At 36.3% G+C, this 14132-nt stretch overlaps 1 protein-coding gene across 5 annotated transcripts in view; it reads left to right on the forward strand.

Annotated features, from left to right (window-relative positions):
- LOC121415728 (myosin-11-like) overlaps positions 1–14132 on the forward strand; it is a 56308-nt gene that overhangs the window by 24108 nt on the left and 18068 nt on the right. For 2 of the 5 annotated variants that reach the window (XM_041609051.1, XM_041609053.1), the window contains exons 17-28: positions 419–584; positions 1166–1374; positions 1981–2150; positions 2895–3017; positions 5971–5991; positions 8955–9006; positions 9388–9643; positions 10070–10222; positions 11138–11365; positions 11747–11878; positions 12272–12487; positions 13087–13218. In XM_041609051.1, the coding sequence (XP_041464985.1) occupies positions 419–584; positions 1166–1374; positions 1981–2150; positions 2895–3017; positions 5971–5991; positions 8955–9006; positions 9388–9643; positions 10070–10222; positions 11138–11365; positions 11747–11878; positions 12272–12487; positions 13087–13218 (1858 nt within the window). The remainder of the gene's footprint in view (positions 1–418; positions 585–1165; positions 1375–1980; positions 2151–2894; positions 3018–5970; positions 5992–8954; positions 9007–9387; positions 9644–10069; positions 10223–11137; positions 11366–11746; positions 11879–12271; positions 12488–13086; positions 13219–14132) is intronic. The other 3 variants (XM_041609052.1, XM_041609054.1, XM_041609055.1) reach the window with 3 other exon arrangements.

Genomic DNA, 14132 nt, shown 5'->3' on the forward strand with positions numbered 1-14132 from the left:
ATGCTGAAAACAAAAAGGAAAGCATGAGGAAGGAGAAAAGGAAGACGAAAAATAAGATAAGATAAGAAGACAACGAGGAACAAGAAGACGGGGAAGGGTGGGGGTTGAGGGAGGAAAGGGGGAGGAAGAAGAAGAGGAAGAAATAGTAGAATTAGGAATACATTTGACCCGATATGGGAGACATTCCTAAAATTATTTGTCTATGTTTCGTATTTCATATGAATAGTTGTAATATTCTCAGATTATAGCAATACATTCAGTGAAGAAGAATGGAGATAAATGGGGGTCTGACATACCAAAAAGAGGTTGATTGCTTCACTAGGATAAGAAAATGGACGGGAAGAAGTACTGAACCATAGATAGAAAACCAAACAAATTCAAAACCCTTCATATTTGAAATATTCTATCTCCTATGCAGAGACAAGATAGAGGAGTTGAAGGAGGAGTTATCTCGGGAGAGAACGCCGGGTGGCTATCGATCAGCACGGGCCACACCCATTGCCTTTGACCGAAGCGCTGACCAAGATGATCATATCAAGAACCTGAAAGAGATGAACAAACTCCTGCAAGAGAAGATTAGCAAGGTAAGAATTTCTATTCATTTGGATTGACTTTTATGCTATCTCTACCATTTAGTCAATCCTTGCGCTCATGTTGCACCCCTATTGTGATGTCACTCTTTTGCGTTCATCCTGAAAGATTGGTTGGTAGCAGTGTACTAAACCATGCAATGGCTCATACATCAGTATTTCTCTCATATTCTGATTGATTACAAATCTCATGTAATCACTACAGTTTCATGGGATCTCACTGCTTTATCGCTGGTGGGCTGATAAAACCTCATACCTAAAAATTTGAATATTTTGATGACAGCTCAGAATTAGCTAGATTTCAAAGTTATTAACATTGTTAGTAACCTTCTTTTGCCTCAAAAGAGTCCTTCACAGTTTATAAGGAGACTGTTTTCAGGCAATAAGAGACTGTCACCATTGCTATATATATATTTATATGCAGCCTTTCTAAGCTACAAGGTTTTATCAGCCCACCAGCAATATGTTCATTCTTTCCTGCGCTTGAAATTCATCATTCAGTTAGATATTTGATTTTCTCATTCTTACTAAGACCTACTAGACTATTGATTGATGCCATATATTTTGTCCTCCAGCTTGAAGCAAGCCTTCTGCAGCAATCCCTGCGGGCCAAGGCAGCCGATGACACGGAGGTCAGGAATCGTGACCTTGATGAACAGGTCAGGTCAATGAATGACCTTAATCAGATGCTAGGCGAGAAAGTGAGCCGACTTGAGAAGGACAACGCAGAGCTCATGATCAGGACACCAAAAGAAGATTGGGTGCCCAAGTTCGATTATGATACGTAAGTTGATCTCTGCACCTGCTCATACACATTGATTCATAATCTAGCATATCTTGGTGTAGTGGTTCTGGCTTTTGCCTTTCAATCGAGGGGCTTAAGTTCAAATCATAATCAAAACATTAATTTTGTTCGGCAAGAAATCTATCCAACATTTTTCTGCACTCAACCAAGATGAGGTGAATGGGTAATACCATGAAGAAATTATGTTTTAAAATATACAATAAGTAGATATCAGTATGTAATTTTGTTACATTATTATCAGTAAATTTAGATTGGTTTGAATGATGGTGATAAGGTTGTGCTAATGCTATAGCCCATCCTCAACACATTATTAATTATTTCTAATACAACATTTGCATTATTTGAACCACTTTTAACCCTTATATATTTGAAATACTCCAATTCTTTGTTTCACATGTTTGTTTGCAAATACCATATTTTTCTGCTAGTATTTTGTATGTTCAAAATAGGAAATAGATGAAGAGTTGGTGAGGTGTTAAGCAATGAACCTTTCAAATTTATACAGGATGATTGAATAATACTCTTGAACTCCTCTTGATTTTTTTTGTAAATACCCAAATCTCTTTATAATGGTTTTACTTGTAGGATTGAGAAAGATAAGATCAAACTTGAAGCAGACTATGAGATCTTGAAGGCTGAGTATGCTGAGCTTGAGGCCAGACATCAAAAGTTCCTTCAGGACCATCTCTCTAGGACTCTGGACTCTTCAGGTCTAGGACTATCCCTCAGCAACCTCGATAGGAGAGGTGAGTCATGTGACACCCACTTCATTTTACCTTCTGTTGTCTGGAAGTGTCTTCCTACATGGTCTAGTCCTATTTCGTCAGTTCGTCTACTAACCGTTTGGTCTAATTGCCATGTAGCCCATTTGCTATGTTGTCTATTATATGACACCTAGATAGATCCTTGTTATTTGATGGGTTGTTTGATATCGATCATTCAGCCCATTTTACAATGATGTCATTCACTGCAATTTTGGATCCATTCACAATTTTGGATCCTTACGATTTTGTCCATTGCACGTGCACACTGAGACTGCTGCATACTGTACGCGACAATCAACAGACTGAGCTCGCACTGCATGAACATATTTTGTATCGAAATTCATAAATGTCATATGAAAAGGAATCAATTTTAGGTGTCATATAAACCAAATAATGAATATTCATATCATTCGTGCAATGGACACAATACTTCATTTGGTGAAAGATGAAATTTATGATCCATTCAATGAGGCGTAGCCGAGTTGAATGGATCATTTCATCTTTCACCTCGTGAAGTATTCTGTCCATTGCACTCATAAATATTAATTATTTGTATATAGTGGATAGGTTATACCCCTGTAATCTAATGTCCGCTTGGTCCATCTCCACTTAGTCTATATGGTCAGTTGCACTGTTTTTAACCAATATTTTTTTACCTTACAGGTTGCATTATTTAAAGTCAGAACAATGCCATGAGCTTTTTCTCTCTCTTTGCCTCTCATTCTTCCTGTTTAGATGACTTAGGTGAGCTTCACAAACTTCGGCGGGACAACAGCTCCTTGGAGCGACAGGTGGAGGTGCTTCGGGGACAGAGCAACCTGGCTGAGAATGGCAAAAAGAGGGCCGAGGATCGATTGCGTAAGAACCTTAGATTTAATTTGGCGACCTAACTGACCACAGGGACTTGCAGGGTTGAGGGTCAAAACACAAAATAACACAGGAAAATAGTACAAGTGAAATTTGTGCATTGTTCCATTTTGTAAGAAGGAATATTTCACCTGTCAGGGTTAAGGGTCAGAGATGGTCTTGTAATACAAAAGAGCACAGAAGAAACTTAACAGTGAAATATGTGCATTGTTTCATTTTGGAAGAAGGAATGTATCACTTGCAGTGTGAGGGTCAAAGAAGGTATTGTCAAAATTCAAAATAACACAGAAAAATAAGCTGTAAAATTTGTGATTTGTCCAATTAAAAAAAAATCGCAAGATGAAAAGCAACTTAAATTTGTTGTAAACTTATGAATTAGCCCATTTCCTGTACTCTGTTTACAAACATCATTCTAGGAAGACCTTAAGTCTTTCTGTTTATATTCATTTTCACAGTCATAACGGTTAAATTATGACAGTCTTGAGACAATTATATTTTGTACATCTTACTTTCTTAAAATAAAGCTGATGGCTTCAAGAAACAGTATTCTTTTCAAATCTCTGCAAGTCTCTTTAACTGTGATGCGCATGGCATGTTTGTGGTTTACTAATTCAATTGGATTCTACCCTCTAACATTGGTTTAATATATGAAATGTTTCCAACAGTATTTACATGTTATATGTGAATGTAAATCATGTCTAGTTTAGGATGCAGATATCATGGCTCTGTGCCATGAAAGGTAAATTAATTACAATTGTGCGAAGCTGTATCTGAGTTAATGGCAAACCGTTTGAAAGTTACGGTACACTCAATTATTGAGTTAATTTGATTATCTTACAGGCCCCAGAACTAATAACCTTGATCTCAAAATTTGATTTGATAGGAATTCAAATCATTGTACAGTAAAATTTAGGTACTAGGTAACATTATTTTAAACAAAACAAGGTGGCAATTTAGAAAGGATAATGTTTTTTTTCTGTGCAAATTTGAAGAACACTCTTTTCGATCAGCTCAGAGCAGTTGCATATCTGTTAATCTCATATTTTCTTTCAACCATGACTGTTGGTATTAATCAAAATAAAAATATTTCAAGATAATAATTGATCAAATGGATGAATATTTGGTCTGTTGCAGGTGATAGTTTTTATCTTTCTTGTTCTACATGTATATCTGATAAAATAATCTTTATCCTGCAAAATGTACAATATGTTCATGAAATTTTGGGAAGATTTTTCTTAAAAGCAAAACATGAACTTGATAGAAATATTTTGAACTAATTGATGACATGACAACTCTTAGTAATTTTTTACCGTCTTTCACAATCATATTACATTTCAATTAATATGAAAAAGAAAATAATAATTCTGTACCATAAACTGAAATGAATTATATATTCACTTAGATAAAAAATTACTTCATTACTCAATCCTTTAATTATCACCCAAAACACTTAAAATGGAACATCAGTGCAATGTAGTGATGGTACACATTTTATTGTTATTTTCTTTCTTCTGAAGGTTTCCATGGTAAAGGAAGAATTAGTGTAGAGGTGTCTTTGGTACACCATTATAATCTTTTGGGATGTGTTGGTTCTGAAAAGGACCACCCAAACTCGACATTTCAACAGGTATTTTTTGGTCGTCTTCAGTAGAATGAGCAAAAGTTGTTGGCAATTACCATTTTTGCTGAATTGCAAGCCACCCATATGTGTCATCACTGACTTCCCCAACTCTGTCACTTGGTCCGCACATGTGAACGTCCATGTGACTTCTCTAGCCAATCAGAGACACGCACCCTGCAGGGTACCCTGATACATGTACAACACCCTGACTTAGTATATGTATATAGCTTGCTTTTACAACTTTTGCTCAATCTCTTGAAGAGGATAAGAACATACTTGTTGAAAAGTCATATTTAGATGGTCCTTTCAGGACCAACACATGCCCTCAAAAGTATGCCAGTTGTACCGTGAAGCCTGTACTCTCAGTCCTTTTTGTTTTGTTTTGTGGTGACAGGAATATTCATTATTTATTATGTCAGTGATCATTGCAATTATAGTTAACTAGAGACTATAGGTATTTAGCATATTTCTAATGAAGGAATTGAAAGGCAACGTCAATGTTATGTTTTATATATTCGAATTATATGATTATGAAAAAAGTCAAGTCCACCCCAACAAAATGTTGAGTTGAATAAGTAAAGAAAATTAAAGGAGCATAATACTGAAAATTCCATGTAAATCGGATGTAAAATAGGAAAGCACAATCATGATATTTTCTATTTTCCCTTGTTTTCACAAAGCAGTGATATGTACATCATTTGCAATGTGCAAATGGGAGAGCCTACATTGTTACACACTTTCTTTATATGGAGTATTTTATTATTTAGAATATCAAATATTTTCATTTTTTCCTCCATTAATGTAAAACTTGTTTTGATTCCTAATGTAACATGTTAAGCTACATTATTCATTTTATTATGCATCACTGAAGAGCTTCTCTATGACCAAAGCCATGAATAATGAAATACTTGATATAACATAAAAGATACATAAAAATAGTGGGTGTGTGACATCATCACTTCCCTCATTGCCTAAAGGCCAATATGTACGTATAAATGTGTAGTGAAATTATAAAGACAAACCTTATATCATAACTTAACTATTTTATATTCAATTCTGATGAAATTCAGTGTTATGCTTGTTTTTACTTTTCCCCAATTTATTCAAATTAGATATTTGTTTGGATGAACTTGGCCTTTCATTTTGATTTTTGCATCGTGGCACTCAACATTTGTATATTGAATACCTCCATTCCCCTATGTACATTGTATACCCCTCCCTCACACACATCTATGCATGCACAGTGCAAGATAACAATTTTTCTGATCTCATATATTCATGTCTGCTGTATATATTCATTCATGCCCTCATTGCATGCCACAGGCCCCAATACATCTCAGGATCGTAAGTAATTATCCACATTTGCACCAAATAACAAAAAAAGGGAAAAATATATATAATCTGCACGGTATTTTTTTTTTTACTCCTACATGTATGTTGGTAGATGATGCACATTATTATCACACAGTGGGTGTGAAAATGTAAAGGATGCTAACTCTGCTTTAAAGATGGGAAATGGTGGTTATGGTGCCGATATGGAAATATTACAGTACAGTCTACATTTGTGGTGTTTGCTTTAGTGAATTTTGCATTTGCTATGACTTCATTTGATAAAATAATAGGAATGTAACAGTGTTAAGTTATATGCTATTTATACCAATGCCATATTTTTTCATGAAAGTCTGAATATTTTAGCGATTTTAGCGAGTGAAGCCATCGAGGGTTGGTAATTTGTTTATTTACCATGAATGGTCATTCATTGAGATGGAACTCTTCTTAAGGATCAATTCTTAAAGTTCCTGGAAATGATAACTTGTTCTTGGTGAATCCTAAAAGAAAATATTCAAGTATTTCTGTGTGAAAATAATTTAGTTATAAAGTGCAATCCCAGCCACGGAGCATAATTAAATGATTATCATTTTAATAAATAAACTTTTTACATTTTTGTGGAATGTTTCTATGGCTCTTGCTTGCTGTATTCTGTTGTAATGTGTGGTTCTAGATTAGGTCTCTTCAAGTGGTATCTTAGTTTATTTAGTACAATGTAATTTTCTAAAATCAATCCAAAAGTAAGCTTTTGAGGTGGAAAGTAAATCATGACTTTGCAATTCAAACCCTTCGGTTTCCATACTACTAATCTTAATGTGTTTGACCCTTTTCTTCCTGTACTGTATTATTTCACACATTATTTCAAAAAAATGACTAATCTTGCAAAGATTTTTCTTATTTTTTTCCAGTTTAAATGCATAATTTCTTTTAAATTGTGTAGGCTTATGGGGGAAGTGAAAATTGTCCTGTTGTGCAGTTGCAAAGTTTTCTCAAAATAGCACCATTGTGAACTTATATATTCTGCTGCCTTAAACAATATCTAAATTTATATAACTCAGTTTGCCACATAGTTTTATTTCTCCATCATTCTCTCTTTCTTTCTCGTTCTCCCCCTTTGTACTTCTTCCATAGTCCCAATTGGCGTGCTCCCACTTTATCTTTGTGTTTCTATATCTTTATTCCTCTCTCTCTTCATCAACCTCACATCCTTTTTTTTACCTTTGCCGTTTTGATTTTGCTGAAATTTTGAAGTCCCTTCCCATAATAACCTGTCTCTCCTTTGATGTGCTATCCCTGGGCTTGGTAATACAATTGTTTGCAATCAATCACAAAGTTTGTATGGCCAATCAGGATCAGTGTTGTATGTACAGTCCCTTTACAGTGACCCTGTCTCTCCTTTGATGTTTCATCCCTGGGTTTGGTAACACAGATGTTTGCAACCAATCACAAAGTGTGTATGGTCATTCAAGATTAGTGAACCTGTCTCTCCTTTGATATGCTCTCCCTGGGCTTGGCAACATGAATGCTTGCAATCAATCACAAATTGGCAATGCCCAAGTAATATCAGTGTCGAATGTGCATTCCCTTCCCACTGACATTTCTTTCCTTTGATATACCTATCCCTGGGCTTGATAACACAATTATTTGCAATCAGTCATAAAGTGTGTATGGCCAATCAGGATCAGTGATGCATGAGTGGCTTTGGTTGATTATTATCAACACCTTTAGAACAAAGTTAACAGTAAAACCCCCATTCCACAGAGAGCAAGACCTCTGAAATACCAATGTAAGATCATGAAATTTGCTTGATCTTTCAGAGGTCAACAAAGATATCCAAGGTCTTTCAGTGATCTTCGTTGTCTCCATGATCTCCAAATTTTTTTGAAACGGTTCAAATCATTCCTTCAGCAGTCTGTTGATGAACTTTCAAAGTTCTTATTAGTCTTTCCATGATCTTTTGACAGTCTCTAAAGATTTTGTGGAAATCCCTGAAATGTTTGTGAGAGATCATGGAAAGATCAGTGAAAGATCATGGAAAGACAAGGAAAAGTCCATGGAAAGAATTCTGAAAGATCACTTGTTACATAAAAGATCCCTTAAAGACCAATGAAAGATCTCTATAGGACTAGTCTAAGACCAGTGAAACAAGAAATATCCCATCAGTCTTTCAGAGTTCTCTGAGGGGTTTTTCGGAATCATTCCACAGAGATGACAAATATCATTGATCTTCGAGACTGCTGTAAGACCTTACCAAGTTAAGGTCCTTCAAAGGTCTCCCTTCTGTGGAATGGGGGCCTTAGGAATATCAGGCATGGAAGGGATGTGGCGATGTCCAGACACAGAAGACCCTCTCTATGGCCTTTTGATCCCCCAAAATATGTCCTACACAACCACTGCCGTACATTTAAGCAGCCTACCTATCATTCAGGGATTTTTTTGAGGGGGGGAACTGGGGGAGGGAGTTAACTTTTGTGTCATCTTCTTCACTTGAATTTACATGAATATACCCAATTGTCATATATGCTATAACTGCAGATCTATCCATAATCATCAACTTTAAGTTAATCAAAACCAACCTAATAATATAATCATGTAATATATTCAACTATCATCTTAATCAAACCCAACCTATGCATATTCTTAATCATAAACCCTAGGTTTTCCAAACCTAATTCCACCCCATTCTACATATATTGTACATTCATAAATATACCCTTAGCTGTAGACCTGAAGTTGATTCCAGCTTACGTACAACATTTTTTATCTCAATACACAAAATGAGGTAACTCCTCCTGAAGAAAAAATTCTCTAGAAATATTACGAAGTGTTCATGTTGTGTCACCCAAACTTGGTCAAGCATGGTGGCAATCCCTACATCAAATTATGCTCTTTCACTGCTTATTCTAAATTAATGGCAGTCAGGATCTTTGAACGCTTCACACAAACTCTTGTAATCATTGTATCACTTGCTTATACAGGTCAAATAGAAGGAGAGTTAGTGGAACTACAAGACAAAATGTCAAAAGAAAGGTAGGTTCTCTTTCAGATAAGTATTATAAATATGATGATGATGATGATGCTGCAGATCATGATGGTGATGATGACAATGCTGATGATGATAGTAACAATTATGATCAAGATTGTGATGATGATGATGATAAGGGGATAAATTGAAATATTTTGCTCAATTATGACAATAAAAGAATTACTTCAACTGTTGGAATCTCAAATGTACTTGCTCTTTTTGGAAAATTAATTTAATTAATTTAAAGTGAACTCATCAATTAAATCATGAAAGGATGACTGTGCATTGAAAAGAAAGCCTGCAATAGCATGTGCTCTTGCCAATAAAAACTTTCTTCAGTGTGTGAAATGTATTCGTCTCAGTCCATCTATGGGTTCTCATTGCAGGGAAAAGAATCAGTACATCGCCAACCTGGAGATAGAGACCATACTCCGATCCCAGTTGGACGAACACAAGCAGATCATCAAGCAGCTCCAGACGGAGGTTGCCACCAAGAACGTTGCCCTGGAGAATGCTACCGTCGGTATGGAGGAGAGAATGGTTGACAAGGCTCGTGAGATGGAGAGGGTTATCAAGGAGAGGGATGAGCACTGTGATGCGAGGAGGAGATTGGAACAGGAGAAGCTGGTTCTAGAAATTAAGGTAGATGGAAAAGTCCCCAGTTTTCCGGTTTTTATAAAATGCTAATTCTTGTTCTTCCTATGCTAAAATTCTGTATTCTTAGGTCACATAAAAAAAAATAGTTTTAAACCAAAATTAGCCTATTGGAAGCATAATTTATTGATAGAAAAAAAGAACAGTAAAAATTGAATTTCATGCATAGATTACAATATAATTAGCATAATTAAGAAAAGTATGTTGTATTTGTAAAAATTCACTGTAGGGGTTATGGAGATAACCTCTAAATGTATGGCATGTGCTGATTTTCAACATGGGTGCATGTTCAATGGGTGTAAGCTTAAGAGGAGACTAGGATCTCCCACACCATGTATTTTCATGGAGTCAAATAGCTCAGTTCAGAAAGGGTTAAAGCTTACAAAACTGATTTGCTTTTCATTTTGGTTGTAGATCAAGGAACAGAAGATGCTGTTGGAGCAGCTAAGAGATGAGAAACCAAGATTACTTCAGGAGAGACAAGGAGAGATCAGCACCCTACAGGAGCAACTCATGAGTGCCAACAAGAACGTCAGGAAACTAGAAAATGATGTCAGGAATCTAGAGGTATGAAACTTATTGGTAGCATCTAGGAAAAAACAGTGCTTGGGTCAAGTACTGAAATCACACCTTTCTACCTGCTGATGTCAGTGACAGTGGCTTCTTTGGTTCTTTGTCAGATTGAACTTCCCCAACTAGAAAAAAAATTCTTTACATTTTCTTTTTTGCGCACCAGGTGGGTGTTTCATAAAGCTGTTCGTAAGATATTAATGACTTTACGCGCGACTGGTGACCCCTTGTGCTAAATGATATATCCCTATGTCATTCATTTAGGACATAAGAACATGTTCCAGTCATGTGTAAAGTTGTGCGTTGTGCTTTATGAAACACATACCTGAATATGTTCAGTTTGTCACCAGAATTTATATAGCAATTGTCAAGTGCTATTTATACAGTTGCCTGTTCAAACAGGCACTAAATACCCTGGCTTCAGTTGCTGTTTTTCAGCACTTACAGTGGTGTATTCAAGATATTGGGTACCCTTGAATGCAGCACAACGATATGATGCTTTTAAACATAAATGTAAATTGTGAATGTGAATCCAGAGAAATTACCATCCAATTTTTTATGTATATTAAAGAAAATGTGTGCCAAATAATGTTGGTGTAAAGGGGGTCATTGCTGAGAAAAAGACAAAATAGGCATGCCAGTCCTGCCAGAAGTTGGGTTTCTTTCCAAGCAATAACAATGCATTGTAACACATGTGCTTATTGGAGTTGGCAATTTTCAGTATGATCATGTTTCAGCTTAGATTTCATTACCTCACATTTAGGTTAGTGTAAATGTACCGGATCTAATTCTACAAAGATATTGTGACAATTACTCTTGAATTTAAAGACTCTTTCCTGGTATCGTTAGCAGCAACTGCATGTACGTAGCTTTGAACCCAAAACTAAAAAAAGATGTGACATGTTTCTCCAGGAGCAACTGTCTGACAAGGATCATCAGCTGCGCAGGATCCAGCTGAGCCAGTCGTCGGAGATCGAGGGGATGCATGAGGAGGCCACCAAGCAAATCAAGGAGCTCCAGCTTCAGCTCCTTAAGAAGGAGAATGAAGGATCCGAGATGAGGCAGGAGCTGAACAGGAGAGAGGATGAAATGAGACAGGTTCTCCAGGGAAAGACTAAGCAGGAACTGGAACTTGAACAGGTACTGTTTGTTTGGTTGATATATAATGAATATATCTTTTGAAGGCAACAATTACTATTTATGAGCTGCAATTTATGTGTCCCACATTTTTTTTGTGATATGTTGTAAAAATGAAAGCCTGAGGAAAAAAATCTCCAGTTATTATTTCATAGTACATCAAAGTCACTTGAAACATCAACCCAATGCTACATGCACTTTAATTAGACCTCTCAGCAGATAAAAATTAAGATTTTTCAGTCCAACTTAGCTGTTATACCTGAGATGAAAGGAGAAGAAAGCTTCACTGTGAAGAAGAAGTAACCAACTTCCTTTTACAAAATGTTATCTTCAAAGATTCTTGTCAGTGTATGATCACAGCAATTAAAATGCATTACCTTCTAGATCCGTGGTGAAGCAGGCCGAACCGTAGAGCACCTGACAAGCATCGTTGAGAAACAGGAAAGTGAAATCATTAGATTGAAGAGTGAGGTAGAAAATAAGATGGAAGAACTCAAGAGGCTCAGGACTGCACAGGTATGCTATCTCCATGATTATGTTTTTAATACCAATGATAGTAATAGTAGGCATCATTTAGCACTTCTACAATGTTTCCACATTGAGTGCTGCATTCTATTTCTCTGGCTTTAGCATGGTTTACAGGTGCTCGAGGAATCAAAAAATAATTTGTAAGGTACCCATTTACTGCACATGGGTGGAGAGTGGCAAATGTAGGTATATTAATTTCCAGTGTATTTTTTATGTAATGATCTATCTGTCATTTATGGACCATAGACCCAAATACTTTATAGCAGCCAGTGAGAACATGACATGGCTTAACCCTCCAAAGTTGGATGCACAGACTCAATGTTGAGGATGAAGAATAGCAAGGATTTTGATCCCCCTGTCCCAATCTCCATCTCTCATCAGGAGAACGATGTAGAATCTTTGAAAGAGATGCTGTCCGACACCAACAAGAAGTATTCCAGATTGAAAGAAGAGAAGGAGATGAACGAGACTGAATTGCAACATAGCATGACAAGACAACTGCAGGATCTACGCAGAGAGATTGATAGAAAAGAACAACTCATCAAGAACATGAGTGAAGAACTGGAGGAAGAGAGGATGCAAAAGCCTAAGTTGAAGGTGGGTGATGTTTGTAGATAGGTAGATGGGTGGGTATAGGTGGATAGACGGATGGATAGATAGAAAGAGAGAGATAGACAGACAGACAGATAGTTAGATAGATAGATAGATAGATAGACAGACAGACAGACAGATAGACAGACAGACAGACAGACAGACAGACAGATAGATAGATAGATAGATAGACAGTTAGATAGATAGATAGATAGACAGTTAGATAGATAGATAAATAGATGGGTGGATGGGTGGACAGATGGATAATAGATTTGTTGATAGATATATCTGTGAATAAATAAAGCTTGATACATAGGTAGCAAGGCAGAACATACAGACAAAATGACAGATACATACACAGGCCATGAGACAGATGGGAAAAAGATAGATAGACATGCAAATAGATGAATACAAAAATGTATACAAAGTTTGGTCAATATATAGGTAGAACAATAGATATATGGATGGATGGATTGATTTGGTAGATGTGTAAGTAGATGTGATAAGTGGATGGCTGGTTAGGATAGATAAGTAGACAAAAAGATACAAATTGTTTGACAACATTTACTGATCACTGATGCATTCTTTTTGCTTTTGAATTTCAGGAGTCGATGAATGAGGTAGAAGATGAATTGATGAGTGTGAGAGCGGAACTAGCTAGGGTCAATGGCACCATAAAGATCAAAGAGACTCAGATTCAAGATCAGGATAACCAGCTCAGAGAATCGCATGATAAGGTACACATGAACCAGCTCTCTTTCAAATTACTAACGTATGTAAAGCTAGCAGTCACTTGTTGAAACTCTCATCTGCCGTTTTTTTTTAATTTCTAATTTTTTGTTAGAGCAGCTTCAAAGGCTTAAAATATCTCTCTATCAATAAGAGAGGTTTCTAGTAATCTTGCCTTCAAATCATCCCATATTACTCACTTTTTTTCCTCAGTAATCTATTCCTCAGTTTTTCTCAGAATGTTTGATTGTCCATTTTTACTCATTTTTTATTTAGTGCTTCTAACTGTTTGTTATGGGCCAAAATTCACAAAGATGGTAATGTACATGTGGGTGTTTCACAATGCATTTTGTTAAGTTCTACACAACTATATACACGACTGGGACATGTTCTTAGGTGATAAGTCAGCTTCATTAGGAATATATCATGTAGCACAAAAAGGGTCACCAGTCATGACTGGATCATGTTCTTAGGTGCCGAGCAGCTACATAGGGATATATCATGTAGCACAAAAAGGGTCACCAGTCATGACTGGATCATGTTCTTAGGTGCTAAGCAGTTACATAGGGATATATCATGTAGCATAAGAAAGGGTCACCAGCCGTGCATAAAGTCATTTGCAACGTATGAATGGCTCTATGAAACACCAAACCGACCCCTTGTATTGTCAGTGATTTTACTAACCGGCTCAAACCACAGCTGGTCTCCAAAACATAATTTTGTGATAATCACGTTTTTTCAGAGGCTCATAACTTTGCACGTTGAAAGAAACTAGGTCAGTTGTTTGTACCATTTAAAGCATACATTCTACTCTTTTATAAATAATAATAATTTTATTTGCAATTCAAATTCAGTTTTTCAATATTTGAAATGAAGCACAGGTATGCATTTCAGAAACTGATACTTTTTACTGAAAACAGGA

Source organism: Lytechinus variegatus, chromosome 5, assembly GCF_018143015.1.
Source record: "Lytechinus variegatus isolate NC3 chromosome 5, Lvar_3.0, whole genome shotgun sequence".
NCBI classification, from domain to species: Eukaryota; Metazoa; Echinodermata; class Echinoidea; order Temnopleuroida; family Toxopneustidae; genus Lytechinus; species Lytechinus variegatus.